We start from the raw sequence: 20,001 nt of genomic DNA on the forward strand, positions 1-20,001 counted from the left end.
CTCGCAGAGTTAAACTTCCACCTTTCTTAGGAACAGGCTAGCTCATTTGTAGATGCTTGCACTCCAAAGAGGAAGCATTTTTCACTGTTCCATTAAGTCAGTCATTAATATTTATGTGAACAATGGTGGAGGCTGGAGTGCTTTAGGTACAGTGCAAATTGGAGAGCCCTTTACTGAAGGTCTTGGAAATCTGGGTTTGAGCAGTAAACAAAAACATGAAATAACCTCCTGGATATCCAGAGGTCCTGAGGTCACTTAGCAGAGCAGAATGCTCTGCATGGAGAGAAAACAGAATTACCATTTCAAAGAGGGAAGTAGCCTGCATTTACCAGCCCTTTGCACTTCTAATATGGGTCAATGGAGTGAAAGAAGTTGGGCTGTGATTTTTTTTGTTCTTTATAATCACTGCTCTAAAACACATTCCAGACAGAACAATATTCTGCAGGACTTACTAATCAGACTGGGAGTCCCTGCAGATAAAATGGTTACCTAGTTGTCTCTGTGGCTAAGGACCAGGGGCAGAGATTGAAGTGGCTGTTATTTTTTCCAGACACAGAACCCTCCAGTGAATGGGATCAGGAATGAAGCAGCACCATCTGAGCTCACCCTGCCATTTCAGTGCTGCCATTTCAGATAGTATTGATGATGGAAACAGGGAGAAAAGACCTGGATTGTCTTCAGAACACAGCCACCTGTAGGGCCACTGAAATGCTCCGTGTGTCAAAGCAAGGCTTTAACACTGAGCTGAGGAATGTGCAGCAGTGTTTGAGCATAGCAGCATCTGCAGCCCCTGTGTGCCACTGTACGGAACTGGAGGGAGCTGTGCCAGCCTGAGCTGCTGCACCTGGGCAGGGAGGGCAAGCAATGCCAGCACTGGGGCAGCTGCACAGCTTAGGCATGGGGGTTAAGGCTCCATTTAAGAACCAAACTGATTTAAATTCATGCTGTTGGTCATTCAATATGCCAGTAATTGATCACTTTCATTTTTATTAATCATCTCTGGGCAGCACAGAGCCAGGAGGACATGATGTGGATGTCTGTGCCACTGCAGGCAGTGCTCCCAGAGGGGCAGTGTTGTGTTTACTGCTGTGTTTTTCCCACTGTAACCCTCTCAGCCCCTAAAAATACTTAAGAGTCAAGCCTACCCCTATTTTACAAAGTGGAAAAATGAAGCAATACACAGAGTATTTATTTGTTTGATTTCTGCTTCCCTAACCCCACTAAAACACTGCAAAGTTTACTTTACTGAAGAGCAAACAGTGCAGTCTCTCCAAAGAAGCCTCTGTACAGCTGAGGAGGAAGTTCCAGAAGCAGCAGATTGGAGAGATTCAAAGCACTGTTACTCAGAGGGTGCTTGCTGTGTGTGGCTGGAGGACACCCCTGCAGAAAAGCTGGCAGCTACAGCAGGGGCTGGAGTGAGTCCTGGGAACAGACAGGGCTGAAATAGGAAACACACAGCAGCAGCTGGAAACAGACCAGAAACAAGGTCCAGCAGAAGGCTGGGGCAGGTGACCAGTGCACCACTGCTGATACATTTGGTGTCTTCAAAATTAGCCTCTCTTCAGGGGAGCTTTCTGCCTTGGGGAACTCAGGACTGTTGTAAGGTTGGGTTGTCCACATAGTTACTATCATGGTTCAGACCAGATGCACAGAACTGATCTGAGGCCTTTGAGGTCTTGTTCTTCTTTTTGCTCCTTTTGTTTTTTGACCATCTACACAGCATTTTATATGGTTCTGATGCAGCAAAATATTCAATGTTTAGCTCCTAGTGCAGGAGGACCCTTGTAAAGTGTCCACTCGTGCACCAGTGCATCCTACCAAACTCTTTGACTTAAGATTTTGCTCTAAGAGGTGTTTCAGTTGTTGGGTGTGATACAGATGCAGTGCTCTGTACCTTTTTTAATAGGCAGGCCACACTAGTGACTTGTATTCAGTCTGCTCTTACATAGTGGATTCTTTGGGGCCTTTGCAGGTCTTGAGAACAGGATTTGTGGCAATACTTCTGAAGTGTCTAACCTTCATTTCTTCCCCTGCAGTGGTGTGGTTTATCTCTCTTCCTTTCTGGCATCAGCTGAATTCATTAGTTCTTCTTCGGAATGGGTTGTCCAGGGAGGTGGTTGAAGCCATGTCCCTAGAGGTGTTTAAGCCCAGGCTGGATGAGGCTCTGGCCAGGCTGATCTAGTGTGGGGTGTCCCTGCCCATGGCAGGGGGATTGGAACTAGATGATCCTTGTGGTCCCTTCCAACCCTGGCTGATTCTATGATTCTTTTTGCACTCAAATCATCATCTTAAAACTTAAATAAATCCCAGGATCCAGAGTTCCTTCGTGTGCTTTTAAACAGCCAGTTATTCAGCCTGCTCAAACTCACTTTCCTCCAGGTTTGGGTGGAACAATGACTTGCCAGAGTGCAGATGGACAGTAGCACATTGGCTTTGCCAAGAGGGTTAATTGCTTTGAGGGAGAGGTGGTGCCTGCTGGATCTGGTATCTGTCATTTTGGGTTTGATGGGTGACCACTAGATGGATAAGGAACTGGCTTGATGGCCGCAGCCAAAGAGTGGCTGTCAATGGCTCCATGTCCCAGTGGAGGCCAGGGACAAGCAGAGTCCCTCAGGGATCAGTCCTGGGACCTGTCTTATTCAACATCTTTGTGGGGGACATGGACAGTGGCATTGAGTGCACCCTCAGCAAGTTTGCTGATGACACCAAGCTGTGTGGTGCAGCAGACACGCTGGAGGGAAGGGAGGCCATCCAGAGGGACCTGGACAGGCTGGAGAGGTGGGCACAGGCCAACCTCATGAAGTTCAATAAGAGCAAGTGCAGGGTCCTGCATCTGGGTCGAGGCAATCCCAGGCACAAATACAGGCTGGGCAGTGACTGGCTGGAAAGTAGCCCTGAAGAGAGAGACTTGGGGGTGCTGGTAGACAAAAAGCTCAACATGAGCTCTCAGTGTGCACTTGCAGCCCGCAAAGCCAATCAGATCCTGGGCTGCATCAGGAGAAGTGTGGCCAGCAGGTCGAGGGAGGTGATCCTCCCCTTCTGCTCAGCCCTGGTGAGACCCCACCTGGAGTACTGTGTCCAGTTCTGGAGCCCCTATTACAAGAGGGATGTGGAGGTGCTGGAGTGTGTCCAGAGAAGGGCCACGAGGATGATCAGAGGGCTGGAGCACCTCTCCTGTGAGGACAGACTGAAGGAGTTGGGGCTGTACAGTCTGCAGAAGAGAAGGCTCCGAGGAGACCTAATTGTGGCCTTCCAGTATCTGAAGGGGGCCTACAGGAAGGCTGGGGAAGGACTTCTCAGGATCTCAGGTAGTGATAGGACTAGGGGGAATGGAATGAAGCTGGAGGTGGGGAGATTCAGGCTGGAGGTGAGGAGGAGGTTCTTCCCCATGAGAGTGGTGAAACCCTGGAATGGGTTGTCCAGGGAGGTGGTCGAGGCCCCGTCCCTGGGGGTGTTTAAGAGCAGGCTGGATGAGGCTCTGGCCAGCCTGATCTAGTGTGGGGTGTCCCTGCCCATGGCAGGGGGGTTGGAACTAGATGATCCTTGTGGTCCCTTCCAACCCTGAATGAAACTATGAAACTATGAAACATTTTCTGTGTTTCAAGGTGCATTCAGTCACATCTCCCTTCCTTCCTCCCAGTGTGCTCAGCGTCTGTTTGCTGCTGTGCAGGTTCACACTGATGAGCTCCGTCTCGGCTGCCATGCAGACTTCAACACATACAACTGCTGCCAGGCTCTAAGACTGAAGTGCTGGGGTTGGAATTCTGCTGTTGGAATTTTCCTTCAAGATTTTGTGAGCTATGGATGCATCCTGCCAGCTGTGGGCCCCTGAGACCCTTGTGTGTATCACTCTGTCCTGCGCACTGATTTCTTTGCTTGGTCTCTGGTTCAGTGGCTGAAGCAGAATTGTCTGCAGGGCCACCAGAGCTGACCTGCTGACAGCTTCCATTTTATGTCACTAAGCCTCTTGACCTTTTAGGAGGGAAAAGTTTTTGCTAGTCAGTCTCTTCCCATTCTTTCTAAGCTCTCTTTGTTCATTGTATTCCATTTGGGATTATTAATCAGGCCTGGAATCCCTCCTTGAAAGGTCACAGTTTCATTCTTTCTTTACTTACTTTTAAGGTGTGTGGGGTACAGGTTCAAGACAGCACAAGAAACTGACACTGTTCTGCTCACCAGCTGTTTCTAGTGTGCATGACTTCTCTCAGGTCTTCATTTCAGTTGAACTCTTTGGAATGTAGGAATCTTCAAGTGAAGTTTTGAATGCACAACTATGAGTCTGCTACGTGCTTAGTCAGCTCAGGTCACTGTATCTTTATGCCAGTGTACTTCATTCTTTTTCAGGGCCCTTTTTTCCCGTGCAAATGCACTGGAAATGTTAACTGCTCCTTGTGGAGCTGCTGGGCAGCTGAGGACAGAGGATGCCCAGGTGTCACATCCCAGCCACAAAGCTCTGCTTCCATTCATGTCAGGTCAACCACAAGGGGTTCTTTTTCTGCACACATTTCAGTTCTTCAGCTTTGTGATACCTTTCCCCTTGAGTGAAGTTTGAGCTCTCTATTGACCTTGTTCTCCTCATCCAAAGCCTGAAGCTCAGCTTCTCATTTCCATTTTCCCACAAGCTTGCCCACGTCAGTGCTCAGTTCAGGTAAGAGATACTCTTTGGAATTTGAAGCCCATGCCATCTTTGATTTCCACCTTCTCTGCTTTGGTTCACATTACACAGGGCAATGGCCTGTAATCCTTTTGGATGAAGTTAAATGGACTCCAGGAGTTCACCCTGTACACTCCCAGTTGATGCTGGCTTGTTCAGTCCATTAGAACAAAGAGGGACTGGAGTGAAGTAGAGCCACTTGAGGTCTTTGTAGTGCGGCTATTGGATTTGGAGAGTTCATGTGCCCTGCTGGATAATACAGACACATAGCCTTTGAGTCCTCAGCAGGAGGACTGGAGCAACTCTGCATCAGTGCTGGTGCCAGAAGAACACCCATTCATGTTTCTGATGTTTCCTGTTCTGGTATCCTCCTAGTCTAGTCTAGTCTAGCAGAAACAGCTCAGTGTGGATTTTCTATCACGTTTTCCAGTGCTGCAGTGAGGGAATACCCTGTGAAGCTAATTCCTTAGTGTGCTATGAAGGTAATGTTCCTGTATTTAACAGATCATCCCACAGAAATACTTTGTCCTCTCTATGATTTTAAAGCACCACGTTCAGTCCTTTTATGTTTTGTGATTTTCTGCAGCTCTTGAGATGTCAGTGAAAATACCTCCTGCAGCTGCTGTTGAGGTGCTAAACACAGCCAGTGACTGGCAGCCTTCTAGCAGAGCTGACCAACACCCTGTGTGTGTGTCTCTGTATTGGCTGACTGTAATGCACCCTCTCTGCACTGGAAAGGCCACTGCTGGTGTGCCTGACAATTCTGTCTTAATTTGGCAAGCTGAAACAAAGGAAATAGAACACTTCCAGACATGCAGAAGTTGCATTTTAATACATACCTAAGCCCAGCACAGTTCTCAACAGAGTTTGCCAGAGGAGGTTGGTAAATGGTATTCCAGAGACCAGTTTCGAGGGAGACAAAAGAGTAACCTTCAAACTTCCTCTGACTTTGTTTCTTATCAGTCATGCACGTGTCAGTCACAACAGGAACGCTCCAGAAGGCTTTGAATTGTCAATAGAGGAGGCATGTCTTTGGCTAGAGCAGAGCAGATAACACCATTATCAGTGTTCTGGCAGTGAAGCCAATTCCTGCTGCACGGCCTGAAATGTACTGTAGATGTAAGTGAGATGATAAATATGTCAGACTCTTCAGCTGGGTTCTGACTGTTCCTCTCAGGCCTGATACAGCATCAAGTCCCATTTTCATCTTTCACACATTTTTATGAGCACTTTTTTGGGGAAAAACATAACTTCCCAACAGATTTCTGACCTCCTTGTTAGGCAATGGAGATGGCTATGGGAAACGTGATCTAGTGTGAGGTGTCCCTGCTCAGGGTGGGGGGGCTGGGACTGGGTGATCCTTGAAGTCCCTTCCAACCCAATTCTATGATTCTGTGATAGGTGATGGAGTCCTCTTGCTTCCACCACCTCTGAGTGCCCATGCACAACACATTACACATGGCAGCTTCTGGAGACGTGTTGCAGTAAAAGTCAGTGCTTCATCTATCAGTTGCCTTCTGGGATGAGCAGGGAGGAGCTGCATCATGATGGGGGAAAAAAGTAATAAATGTCTTCTGATGAGGGGCAGAGAAAAGAGCTCAGCCCAGAGGAATGTCATGAAGTCTCTCACAGGTCTTTGTTCTGGTTCAGGCTCTTGGTGTTAGCCATACCTTTATTCACTAGGTAGTTTGCTGTCCAGGCCAGTTTGACAGAGCCTGGGGGACATTTCTAACCCCAAAACCACATGGGGGATAGTTTCCCTGCTGACCCTAAGGTCACTTGCAGAACCTTTCCTTTCATACTGAAAGCTTTTTTTTGTTGTGGCAGCCACTTTAATGTTCTACAGCTAAATGTTATGTAGAAAGCAGTGCAGTGGATTGAAATCCTTTCATGTGGAGGGAATGGCTTTGTAGTTTGCTCTGTGCAGTTATTTGGCTTATTGTATGCTACAGATCTTCCTAACTATTGATGTTCTGGAGTTCTGTCACCAATAAACCATCAACATGAAATATTGGCTCTGCTGAAATCAATAGCAAAATGCTTATTGGCTTGTTTTGAATCAGCATTTCAACCAAAATGTTTTACATACAGAGAAGAATCCTCTGTGAGCAGCAAGGGGCTGCAATCTGCATGGATCAAAGCCCCTGCTGGGTCTGGAACTAGAGCTTCATACTGCATGGAACTGAAGAGAGATGTGTGGCACAAACCTGTCTCTCTCTGTTCCCTACAAGACACTTGGGGAGAGCACCTGTTGTGGTAAGAGAATTGCCTGGTTATCTGTAGGAGCTGAAAGGAGCCTTTGCAGTCCAGAGAGGTGAGAGGGAGCAAAACTCATTAGCAAGCCAACAACTGCTCCTCTAACACCAGCAACAGCCCCTTGTGCTGAGCGGCTGGATGTGTGGAGAAACAGGCCTCAGAGGTTCATGTTGTCAAAGACTTGCTGGTGTGGAGGAGTTCTGCCAACTGGCAAAGCCGCTGAAGCTCCCTGGAATGGTGGGCTGGGATTCCTTGTAGCTCATGTAGAGAAGACAGGGAAGAACACACTAGAGCTTGCTTGTCCTGGTCAGTAGGGAACAAGGGAATGAGTTTGATTCAGAGGAATGCAGCAGCTGAGGAGTGTCAGACTGTCAGACCCAGATCCAGGCTCACCCAGAGAGGAGGCTGCCTTCCAGCACACATCTGAAATGGAAACAGGGGAGATTTTGCTCAGTGGCAGTGCTGCCAGGGCTCTGAAAGTATGGAGAAAAGGATGTGTCCTAAAGCCTTACACTCTAGTGAGATGCTGGCTCCACGTTCTCTCCTGACAGAAGTGTAAATGGGAAGGATTTCTGCAGTTGTGCACAATGCCCTAAGGTCTGTACAACAAAGCTCCACTGGAGTAACTCGGGGAGTAAGCACAGCACTCTGCCATCACCCATGGGAAGGCTGTTAGCACACTTGCTTTGTGCTAGCCTTGCAAGCCCAGACATCCCTGCTCCTTGCTGCCACTTTGCTAGAGAGCCGTGTCTGGGGTTGAGCACAGGCAGCCCTAGTGAGCTGCAGGAAACATTTTAGTTCTTGTATAATGTGTCCGGGATGATGGAATATTGTTTTTTGGTCCTTTGGCCTACTTGAGTGTTGTTGTTTTTTCATCCTGTTGGGGGACTCAGCAGGTACCCAGGCTGCAAGCATTTTTTCAGGGCCATGCAGCCTGAGGACGTCCACAGAACCATCTTTAGACGTGGAACTTTCCTGTTCTTGCTTCAGTTGGGAGCAGTTTTGTGTGCTGTGTTCTTTCCTTTGTGTTTTTGTCACTGTGATTCCCTTTCACTGGTTTAATTGGTTTGACCTAGTGTGATTCTTCCCCCCACCCCAGTTGTAATTCCAAGTTCAACTCACTCGAGAGCCCTCAAACCCTTAGGAATCTGCTTGACTTTCCTCACTTGTTGCCTTCTCCTTTCCTGGTCTATCAGCTTTTCAGAAATTCATGTAAGCTTCCCCTGCTATTCCATTTCCCTCTTGCAGGCATTGTGCTTCCACACTGGAAAAATGAATTGCATAGAACTTGTCTCTGACATCAAAGTAGTGTCTTTGTCTGCAGAAATTGTTGCTACCCTGCTCTAAAATGTGAGCCCTCAGAGGTCTCGACTTTGCCAGTGACTTTGCCCAGGTTAGCAGTGCTTATTTGCAGACTGCTCTCATTTCTGCAAAGTCAGAATCTGCTGAAGGTAAGCTCTTTCCTCTTTGTTCCTCACCACAAGGAAGGAGAGTCGTTTATCATGAGGTCATGTATCTGCTCTTTCAGGTACCTGCTTTGTACTTCGTTCCTGATGCAGCCTTTGCTTTGGTATCAAAGCTGATTTGTCCACAGTGGCCTCTTCCTTGGGTTTATTTTAAAACACTAAATGAGTCATAAGAGTACAACTTTGTTATTTTGAACCATTCTTACTTCTGATCCTTCTTGCTTTGTAGAGCTGAAAGCATTCTGCAGTTTCAGAATTCAGTGCTTGGAGTATCCTTTAACTCCCTTGCATGCTGCAGTAGAGAGCTGACATCCTCACGTGAGCGCTCTCTCACAAACTCTCACTACAGCTTCAAAGTAACTTTTCCTTTGACCTCAAAGGACTCCCAGGTTCCTTTCTCCCATATACACAGAATCATGGAATGCTAGGAGTTGGAAGGGTCCTCCAGAGATCATCCAGTCCAACCCCTGCCAGGGCATGTCATACAGGGACATATCCAGGTGGGTTTGGAAAGGCTCTAGAGAAGGAGACTCCACAACCTCTCTGGGCAGCCTGCTCCAGGACTCTGTGACCCTCCCCATACAGAAGTCCCCTGGTGTTGAGGTAGAACCTCCTGGGTTCCAGCCTGTCCCCATTGTCCCTTGTCCTATCACTGGGCACCACCAAACAGAGCCTGGCACCTGTATCCTGATACCCACTCCTCAGAGATTGATAGACATTGATCAGATCCCCTCTCAGCCTTCTCTTCTCCAGACCAAGCAGCCCCATTTCAGAGCCATTCAGTGTTCTACTCAATGTTCTGTTGATTTTTCCTCTCCTAGGTATTATTTTTTATGACTTCCTGTGAAGTAGCATTTGAAATGTTTCTCTAGGAGCTTGCATGCAGAGACCCTTTTGAGTGTCTGTAAGATCTGTGCTGCTTTTTACAGTGCTGGAACTTCTCAGTTCTGACTGTTTGGGTGGTATTCTCAGACAGAACTGACAGGAGGAACCTGAAATGCAGCTTACCTTGCCAGTGGCAGTGTTTGCTTTGTATTCATTGCAAGCTGGAATACTTGCTGAGGGTCACACAGACAATAGGCCTGAGGTTTTGTATCATAACATAACATTTTTAACTACTGGCCTTTATGGTGTATGAAGCCAGTGCCTGCCATTCTGAACAACTTTGTAAAACACATCATCACCAGTTTGATAGTTGCTGAAGTAGAAGATGTGTCATGGCAGAGCACATCCATTGGCATAAATGTCCTCAGTCTTGCATCCCCATCGTTAGGAAGCATCTAGCAGTGTGTTAGGCAAGGGATTTAAATGAGTGACTTCTGTAGCTGCCCTCATAAACCATGGACTGTGGAATAAATTCCTGTTTGCCAAGTGTGTCTGCTTTCAGGTATTCTGTGCTGAATATGGAGTGATTGCTTTGTTCTGAGTTTGTCCTGGGAAAGTCTCCACCCTGCTCCGTTTCTCTGTCCTGTCTGTTCTTGGCCAAAGGGAGAGCCTTGGATTGAAACAGGCTGTTCTGAAGGCTTGATCATAATTACATGAGCCATGGCCTTCCATAATGTTCTCTCTGATCAATTTCACCCTGAATGATACTGTAGTAAAGGAAGAAAAATTAGGAGTGCTTATCCCCTTGGTATGGAGCTGTTACCTCCCTTTCCACATACATCACCTTGAGCTTGGCCTTTTGCCTTCTCCAGGGGGCAGTCCCCATCTCGAGGTTTCTTCTACATGCAGTCCATGTCCAGTTTGTCATTATCCTCTTTAATGACAATCAAAACTGCCTGCTTTTGACTGGTTTCTAATACACTTTACTGGCTGTGTGTCATGTCTTGGACACTCAATTCTTAGTTACCCAAACTAATGAAAGCAGCTCAGGCAGCAGCTCTGTACACCACACTGTCACCAAACCTCCCTCAGCTTAATCCAGCCCCTCCAGCCCACCATCTGCCAGGCACCTCCTAAAGTGAACTTTAGCAAAAAGTACTGGAGCACCTGAAACCATGTTTTCTTCTTGGGTACTCTGCAGGCCTGTGGTGTTACCTTAAGAATGGCCATGTGGTGAGATAGGCTTCATTCTTGTTCGTGCCTTACCAGAAATGTGGCACACAGACCAGCTCTTGGAGAGACATCACAAGCACAGGCTGCAGTCAGGGAAGAATAGAATAGAATAGACCAGACCAGACCAGGTTGGAAGAGACCTTCAAGATCATTGTGTCCAACCTATCATCCAACACCACCTAAACAACTAACCCATGGTACCCAGCACCCCATCGAGTCTCCTCCTGAACACCTCCAGTGATGGTGACTCCACCACCTCCCCAGGCAGCCCATTCCAAAGGGCAATCACTCTCTCTGTGTAGAACTTCTTCCTCACCTCCAGCCTAAACCTCCCCTGGCACAGCTTGAGACTGTGTCCTCTTGTTCTGGTGCTGGCTGCCTGGGAGAAGAGACCAACCTCTGCCTGTCTACAACCTCCCTTCAGGTAGTTGTAGACAGCAATAAGGTCACCCCTGAGTCTCCTCTTCTCCAGGCTAAGCAGCCCCAGCTCCCTCAGCCTCTCCTCACAGGGCTGTGTTCCAAGCCCCTCACCAACTTCGTTGCCCTTCTCTGGACTCGTTCCAGCAAGTCAACCTCCTTCCTAAACTGAGGGGCCCAGAACTGGCCACAGGACTCGAGGTGTGGCCTAACCAGTGCAGTGTACAGGGGCAGAATGACCTCCCTGCTCCTCCTGGCCACACTCTTCCTGATGCAGGCCAGGATGCCATTGGCCCTCCTGGCTGCCTGGGCACACTGCAGGCTCATGTTCATCCTACCATCAACCAGCACCCCCAGGTCCCTCTCTGCCTGGCTGCTCTCAGCCACTCTGACCCCAGCCTGTAGCACTGCCTGGGGTTGTTGTGGCCAATGTGCAGAACCTGGCACTTGGATGTGTTCAGACTCTGCCCATCTGCCCAGCCTGTCGAGGTCCCTCTGCAGAGCCTCTCTACCCTCCAGCAGATCAACTCCTGCCCCTAGCTTGGTGTCATCTGCAAATTTACTGATGATGGACTCAATGCCCTCATCCAGATCATCAATAAAGATGTTAAAGAGCATGGGGCCCAGCACTGCTCCCTGGGGCACACCACTGGTGCCTGGCTGCCAGCTGGCTGTGGCACCATTCACCACCACTCTCTGGGCTCAGCCTCCAGCCAGTTCCTAACCCAGCTCAGAGTGCTGCTGTCCAAGCCATGGGCTGACAGCTTGGCCAGCAGTTTGCTATGGGGGACAGTGTCAAAGGCCTTGCTGAGGTCCAGGTAGACTACATCCACAGGCCTCCCCACATCCACCAGGCTGTCACCTGCTCGTAGAAGGAGCTCAGGTTGGTCAGGCAGGACCTGCCCTTCCTAAATCCATGCTGGCTGAGCCTGATCCCTTGGCCATCCTGTAAGTGTTGTGTGATTGCACTCAGGATGACCTGTTCCATGATCAGGTGAGAAGTGTATTGCATTGGTGTTATCCTTGGCTGTCCAAGGGAGGGATTACACCCATGGGGCATGTCCAGCAGCACTCAGTAGCTGATGAGCGTATAAGTAGTAGTGAGCATTCAACAGGGTTTTGTGAAAGCATGCATTTAATCAACAGTGGCTTGTCACTGCCCAGGGCAATGGCCTGATCCGGGGCAGGGTTACCTCAGTTAGCAATTCAAATTGAGCAATGGCACCCTTGAGGCAGGGCCTGCTTCAGTGTCAGTCACTGGAGCTTTGGTCCCGCTATGAGTCCCACCAGCCTGCCACTTCTCTTGCATCTGTGCTGTACACTTATGGCTGTGTCTCTTCTGATGGGCTTTAGCTTTACATCCTACCTCATCCTTCCCTCTTGATGCCTCTCAAATGAGAGAGAAATACTGAGGTTATTCATTAATTTATTTAAACCATTTGCCTGCAGCCAGATAGGCTTCACAGAGCTTCCAAATGTTAAATGGATTCAGTGTCAAAAATCAGACAAGACAGAAGAGATCTTACTGCTCTGTCCCCACATAGTTTGTAGCCTCTTGAGTAAGTGCAGGTCCTTCAAGTATGGAAGGAGAGGAACCTCAGCTGTGAGCAGATCCTTTACTTTGATTATATGGTTAAAAGGGCAAGAACTTTGCCCACTTTTGCCCAGTTGAACTTTGCTGATGAAGCACAAAAAAGCATGGAGAAAAGGAGACAAACTCCTCCTTCTCAAAAGCCCTTGAAAAGTCCTTCTGTGTCAGGGAAGCATGACACAGCTGGCCATGAATGTCAGCACTTGCTCGGGGCCATTGCAGCCCAGAGCTGGCCTGGGGGCACCTCTGTAGAGGTGTCTGTGAATACAAGCTCAAAGGAGACCTGGAGCTGCCTCACGCTTGGGGAACAATGCCTTGGACTGATCACTCAGAGGGAGATTTATTAGTAGGGAACTGTAAAAGAATAATCTACCTACTAACAGAGGGAAAAGCAAAACAGCTGTATTTTTATTGGGGGGGGGAGGAGGGGGTTTGTTTGGTTTTCCCCCAAAAAGGCCCCAGCAGACAGTAGCCCCCTGCCTTATTTAACACTTTAACCAGCTGGCTTTCAGCTGGCAGGTGTGCATTATGTGTGCAAGGGCTTTGCCTCGGGGTGTAGCGCTGCTTTCCAGTGGCCCTGCCCAGACACTGTGCTGCTCACCTGCAGCTGTTGCTGGCTGCCCTTTCCTGCACCCCAGGTTTGACTTTGATTTTCACACAGCCAGCTGTGCCCTTTCCAGTGGGTTTCTGTGCTCTAACGAGGGTCGTTCCACTCCTGTTTTGCAGAGTTACATCCACGGAAGCAGCCAGGCCCAGTTTGTTGCAGAATCCCACATTATTCTTCTGCTGAGTATCCTTCAAACTGGTGATGAATGCAGCAAAGGCTGAGAAAGCTGCTGCTAGGTGAAGCTGCTCAAACAGGGAATGCACTGAACTTTAGAGCAGGTATGGTCTTTTGGATTGCTTTTGATGTTTAAATGAATATTCAGTGTTCTTGAGGTTTACTGCCGAGTGGGGGTTTTGCCACTCAATCTGAACAGTTCACTGCTTGCAACCAGTGCCATTTATTCTTCCATCACCATTCTCTCCTAAAGACTGTGAGGCCTGCTCTCAGTGGGTCAGAGGGAGCTGTAGTCATCATTAGCCACGGTTAAACCAGTCATTGCATCACAGGATCCTTTCTCTAGAGGGAACAAGAGGGAGGAAACAGCATTTCCCAGTGTGAAGTAGTGGCTGGATTTCAGAGCTGCTCCCTTCTGCTCTCCCTCAGGTGGCATTGGTTTAGGTCCTGCTCGTCCTCTAGCTTCCCAATCTGCCTTCATCTGCTGTATTTTGATGTCTGAAGAGAACTGTTATTATGTCTTCATTACATTCATCTGGCAATACTTCTGCTCCCTGTGAAAGCTTATTTGATGTACAGATAGCCAGGGAAAACAGAACTGCAAAGCTAGGATGGTATTTTGCAGGGGAACATTCCCTGCTGATCTGGAGTGCCTGGTGGAACCCTAGCGGCTGCTTGAGAGCAGGAAAGGTGAAGCCAGAAGCAGGCTGAGATTCAAACTAAACAAAACTTTTGTCTGTCTCACTCTGGCATGAAAGTGATGCTGTTTGCTGGCAGAGGCTCTCTCTAAAGTGAGAACTTGGCTAACCACGTTTAAGCAGCTGCCTGAAAGAATCCTTTCAGTAAGGTCATTCATTGCCACTTGAAAAAGAATTCTCTACAGCTTCGTGTCATGGCTCAGTAGTATTGAGCTGGGGTTTTGGTTGCACAAAAATGTTACAAGTGACAGGAAGTCTTGACAGATTTTAACAGTTATGCATGAAAGAATTGGTATGTTTTTTATCCCTTCAGTAGTGGTGGTGGTTTGTTTATTCAGCAAGCGTTGACAGAAAAAGCAGGGATTACAAGGAAGTAGTCAGGCTGATAAGCAGGAGCACACTGACTTCATCCAGTAAAGCTTAAAGGATGCACTGGAGTTAAACCAAGACAGGTCTGCACTGGTAATGCACAGATTTCATCTGGTTGCTTCCTTTCCCTTTCTAGTAGTAAGAGCAAGGACAAGGTCACTCCTGGGTAGCTGTTGAAATGCAGTGTGATTCTAAGTGAGGACTGGTAACACCAAGTTACTGGGTGGCGCTACAGTAGGATCTTGTCTTAAGACACAGCAGGATTTGATCACTTTCTTTCTCAGCCCTTCTTGTTGCAGCTTGCTTGCTTCATGAATATTCCTGCATTTGCAACTCCTGAAAGCAGAGAACTGAACAGTTCTCAGTATCACAGTATCACCAAGGTTGGAAGAGATCTGAGAGATCATCGAGTCCAACCTGTCAGTGCAGACCTCATGACTAGACCATGGCACCAAGTGCCACGTCCAACCTCCTCTTGAACGCATGATATTCTTTCCAGCTCTTTTTCCTGCTTGAAGCAGAGCAGTAGCACAGGAGGTTGCCAGTCTCTGCTCATGAATCTTAATCGTAGTGGGCAATTTTTGCCTTTGTCCTAGGCTCTTGGACTCCAGGGTTGGTTTTCTCACAATATTTTGTCTATAGTCATTTGCTCACAGAAGTGACCTTACAGTTGGTGCATGTGTGAAAATGTGCTTGGCTTAGAGGCTTTGTGAGGAGTGTCCAATTTAAGGCTTCTGGTAGCCGAGAGCTGGGTCAGAGCTTACATTTCCTTGACCTTGCCTGTTGACATCTGCCTCCTTCCCCCATCAAAGTTTTCTTTCTTGAATCCCATTAATCTTCATTTGACTTTTCTGTGTATGTGAAATTTGGAAGTCTCAGACCTGTGTCAGGCTGCTAATCTCTGCTGGAGTGATGATGTTAGCACTGACATTTCTAAACCCTTCTGCTCAGGCTTCAGTGAAATTGTAGAACTGAAATTGCAGAGGTCTGTGACTGTTTGAGGCTGTGCCTTTAAGAAAGGGACAGTGCTGGGACACTCTGGCTGAATGCTTTGGAATAATAATGAAAGCAATCAGATATTCTAAACGAATTTCATTGGTAGCTTGGTAGAATGCAGCTTCAAGTTTGAGCTCAGTTGGAACTTTTCTCAGTTTCTCTCTGTCCTGCTTTTCCAGCCTGTCTGCTTCTGAGCAGCCAGAGTTTGACCTCGGACCAGATAAGCACTAATCCTGCATGTGCTTTGAGGCCTAACAAGATATCATCCTTATTAATTACCTTTTCTCTCTCTCTAGCCCTTTTTGGGAAAAAAGGGAGGTAGGGGGAGAGAGGGGGGTACAGAGGGGAACCCTCCGCTCTCCGGAGGAGGCAGTTTTGTTCCTGTATTTTCCTTTGCTGTATATGTACTGTAAACACTGTCTGCTGTGTATCTATAGAACCTGCATTTCATTTTTGCTTGTAATGTATAGCATTCCTTTTGCTTCTCCAGCTGAGTTAGCTGTGGGGTTTTTCCCTCTTTGTGGGGGAGGGAGAGCTAGGCCTTCTCTCAACCCTCCACAAGGTCTTGGAACATTTTTGGTCTAACATGAAAAATTGCTAATCTGAGTTTTGACAGGATTAGTGCAAGCATAATGTGAGAGGATGCAGGTATTGTTGATGAATGCAGCAGGTTTCAGTACCTCCTGTGAATGCTCTGTCTGCATAAATAAAAACATCTGATTATTCTTAGCAGCTGTAAGCATCCTGCTGCCCAGCCCTGGGGTGAGTAATCCCTGGAAATCCAACCTCAAGCAAGGATCAGTTTGTGTTTCCTGAACTTGTGAGCTACAGCTCCCAGGACAGACTCCTGCTGCAGCCTGGCACTGGGGCCTGCCAGCTCTGCAGAGCAGCTGTTCTGCACAGTAGTAGCGATTCCTTCCTGTGTAGAGTTTCAAACAAGCAGTTAAGGGAGCGGTTTCAGATACTGCTAAATTACTGAAATTGTTTGGTCATTATATACTTGTTCATGTTTGCACCACTTCTAATGAGACCATAAAACACTGGCAGTGACTGAAAACTGCTTCTCTGCTGAGTTCTGAAGCAATGTGACACTGAGGAGATGTCTTCTGTGAAAGCAGAGGGCCACAGAGCGGTGCAGCTGTTTCAGTTTGCATCAGCCAGCCAGTGGACTGTGGGCAGCAGCAGCGAGTGCTTGCTGGGGCTCACAGGTTGCCTTTTCCACAATCCTTTACTCCCAGTAGACAGAACATTGTCAGGTAGTGGGGAACATTCTGTGACTCTCCAAACCTTGTGTGTCCTATTTAACAGCTTCTCCTTTACAGCTTTTTGAACCTCCTTTCCTGTTACTCCTGGGCTGCCCAAAGGAAGCTCTCACTACACATTCTTGGCATGGGTGAGTGCACTGCTTCAGTAGAGGTTGGGATTTGCAGTTTGATACACAGATACTGCTGGTTTGTGTTCATGGCTGTCCCTTTTGGGCTTCTGAGGTATCCACACCTTTGCTGTTTACCTTGACAATGGCAACCCAGATGCTGCTATCACCATGGGAATGGTGCTCCTGAATGAAGCTGCGACCTCCAAAGGGGATGTTGGGAAAAGGAGAAGTAAGTTATGTACTGCAACTAAGGTGATTGGGGAACTTTCTGTGGCACCAGGTCAGCTGGCAACAGATGGAGAACATCCGTCCCAGAGGAGGAGAAAGATCCTAGCACATGAGAACAGCCTATCCCCCAGAAGGAAAAGGGTTCTAGGAAGGGAGTCAGCAGGACTCATTGACAGGGCTTTAAAGTAGATTAGAAGGGGGAAGGGGCTGAAACCAGTCCCCCCAGACAGGAGTCTGGGGGTGATAAGCTGGAGTGAGGGGTGAAACCAGCAGCCCAGCTGGAGTGCATGTACACTAATGCATGCAGCATGGGCAACAAACAAGAGGAGCTGGAAGCCTTGCTCCAGCAGGAGAGTTATGATGTAGTTGCCATCACAGAGATGCAGTAGGATGACTCACATGGCTGGAGCACTGCAATTGATGGCTACAGGCTCTTCAGGAGAGACAGGCCAGGGAGAAGGGGTGGCCCTGTACATCAGGGAGGCTCTAGACACCATGGAACTAGAGATCAAGGATGATCAGGTTGAGTGCCTGTGGGTGAGAATTAGAGGGAAGACCAACAAGGCAGACATCCTGGTTGGAGTCTGTTATAGACCACCCAACCAGGATGAAGAGGCTGAGATGCTGTTTGGCTCTTGAATGATACTGAAAGTCATGAAGAACAAGAGCTTGAAGTGTGAAAATTCCTTTCCTTGGTGTTACATGTCCAGAGGAAGGTGGAAGCCCAGCAGGAGGGAGGTGCCAGTCTGCATCTATTGCTGCTTATCTACAAAACCTGAAGACTGATATTGCTATCAAATTAGGAGTGAGAAGTGGTTTGGCTAACAGTGCTGAAAGTTGCAGCAGTGAAATGGTTTAGCCACTAAAGGCAGGTAACAGAGTTCTGCCCTGCCTGTGCTGTGCCTGCAGCCTCAGCTGGGTGGCTGGGCAGAGCAGGATCCCAGCAGCCAGCAGATCTTGCTCCAGATGTGGTTGGCTTTCCAGAAGCACACACACACCTCAGATCACACTGCCTGCTAGCTCTGATTCACATGGACTCTGGTAGCAGCAGTGAGGTGTTTGCATCCACATTTATTTGAGATGCCAGTTTCTCCTCTCTTGTCTTGAAAACATATTCACCCTGAGGAGCTGTTGTTTCTGAAGAGCCATAACTATTGTTCCCATCTGTGTGTGGAGTCCTGTTGGGCACAGAAGGCACCAGCAGGCAGAGCAGGAGCAGTTCTGTGTCTGGCTGTGGCACAGCTCTCCATGAGTGGCTGACAGAAATAATGCTCTTTGCAGAGGCTCCAGTTATAAGCCCTGTATGTGCTGATGACCAGGGTTCTTTTCTTTCCAGTCATATGCCTGGTGGGACTGGGGCTGGTGGTCTTCTTCTTCAGCTTCCTGCTGTCCATATTCCGCTCCAAATACCACGGGTACCCATACAGGTAAGCTCTCAGAAGTCTCATTTCATAGAGTGCAGGACTCTGCAGCAGTTTAAGAAAGTTAAGCTTTCAGGTAACAAAGTCTTTAATGTCCAGCAGTGAAGCCTGTGGGAGCTGGAAGAAGCAGGAGTAGTGGTTATTAGTTCAAGCAGACCAGAAGGGGTTGGAAAGCTTGCTCACGGGGCAGTGAGTGCAGACCAGCTGTGTGGGTGTGAGCACAGACCTGGGGCACTGCCCCTGAGCAATGCAGGAGGAAAGGTCTTGAGTTTATCAACCTTTAGTAGATACTTACCTGTATAACTTTATAACTAAGATCTACATCAAAACACCAGACTTGCCACCAGTGCTCTGATTTGTCACTCCAAGAAGCCTCTGCTTTTGTCAGCCACACCAGAGGGGAAAGCAGGGTTGGAGTCCTTCTGAATGACACAAGTCCCTGAAGGGAGGTTGGAGCGAGGAGGGAGCAGCCTCTTCTCCTTGGTGGCAAGGCACAGGACCAGAGGAGATGGTTTCAAGCTGCACCAGGGGAGGCTCAGGCTGGATCTCAGGAAATATTTCTGCACTCAGAGGGTGCTTGAGATTTACCAGAAGGCCTGATGAGCTTGTTCTGCAGCTTGTGAGCTGCCTGGAGAAGCAGTGCCAAAGAAGGTCAGCCCCAGTGCACCAGCAGCTGAGCACAGCCTGAGAGGTGTGCTGGGTGCGTTTGCAGTTCTCTCCTCTCAGGAGTGTCCTTGTCACCTCTCAGCAGCGTGCCTGTATCCCTGTGCAGTCTGCAAACCCTGCACAGCTTTTCTGAGTGCTTGCACCAGGGGTCTCTCCCTCAGTGCAGAATTACTGGGAACCAGCACCAGAACTGATCTTCTGCCTCTGCTGTGACCAAATTGAAGTTGCTGGTTTCCCCAGCTGTGTCATTTACCTACCTGGTCCTGCAAAGTACTGAATCCTTCAGGGGGGTGGGGTTTTTGTTCCCTGGGTAACTCTGACCCTGGTTTTTGTTGTGTTATTTTAAATAAACATTGATTCTCTGCCACCATGTCATCTTCACAGTGTGTGTTGAGAGAAGCCTCTTTGGTTTCTGTGCAGAGTTCTGAATTGCAATGAAGTGATTGTGCAAGACAGTAAGGAGGACCAAGCATTAAAACTGTTTCTCCTCCCCCTTTAGTTTCCCATCTTGCATTTTAACTTAGATGAACATCTCTCTCTGAACACCTTAGGAGCTTCCAACAACTACCATGCCCCATCAATCAATCCCAGTGGAGACAGAGCTTAGGATGGGACAGAAGTCTGTCCTCCTACTTTTACTGGTTGTAGATTGCACCTTGAAACTGTGAGTCTCTATATGTTGAATTGTCCTCAGGCTGGTGAAGCTTTGCCTGTTACACCACCACCAAGGCACGATAGCTGTCTCTCAGAAAGCACAACTGTTTCTGTTGCTGTGCCTGAACAGTTAGAGGCAACTGACCTGGTTTTAATGCTCCATACACAACCTCAGGCATCTGCTTCACAGGCCTACTCTAAAAAAATAGCCAAACAAAAAGACTTTTCTGTTCTTTGTACTGAAGAGCCAAGTCAGTCCTCTGTGCAGCTGCATGTGTGGATAAGGAGGGAAACAAAGCCTGCTGTGCGCTGGCCTCCACGTGGTGAAGATAATTTGGCACAGAGGAGGATAAATGTAAAGCAAGAAGCAA

At 48.2% G+C, this 20,001-nt stretch overlaps 1 protein-coding gene across 4 annotated transcripts in view; it reads left to right on the forward strand.

Moving 5' to 3' along the window:
• Positions 1-20,001, forward strand: part of TUSC3 (tumor suppressor candidate 3) — a 57,195-nt gene that overhangs the window by 33,262 nt on the left and 3,932 nt on the right. For 3 of the 4 annotated variants that reach the window (XM_068137751.1, XM_068137749.1, XM_068137750.1), the window contains 3 exons: positions 13,169-13,232; positions 16,816-16,890; positions 18,226-18,316. In XM_068137751.1, coding sequence (XP_067993852.1) covers positions 13,169-13,232; positions 16,816-16,890; positions 18,226-18,316 — 230 coding nt within the window. Of the gene's footprint in view, positions 1-13,168; positions 13,233-16,608; positions 16,741-16,815; positions 16,891-18,225; positions 18,317-20,001 lie in introns of those variants that run through there. The other variant, XM_068137752.1, reaches the window with a different exon arrangement.

This window comes from Melanerpes formicivorus, unplaced genomic scaffold, assembly GCF_026170545.1.
Source record: "Melanerpes formicivorus ecotype bairdi unplaced genomic scaffold, bMelFor1.0.p_v2 SCAF_4, whole genome shotgun sequence".
Taxonomy (NCBI): Eukaryota; Metazoa; Chordata; class Aves; order Piciformes; family Picidae; genus Melanerpes; species Melanerpes formicivorus.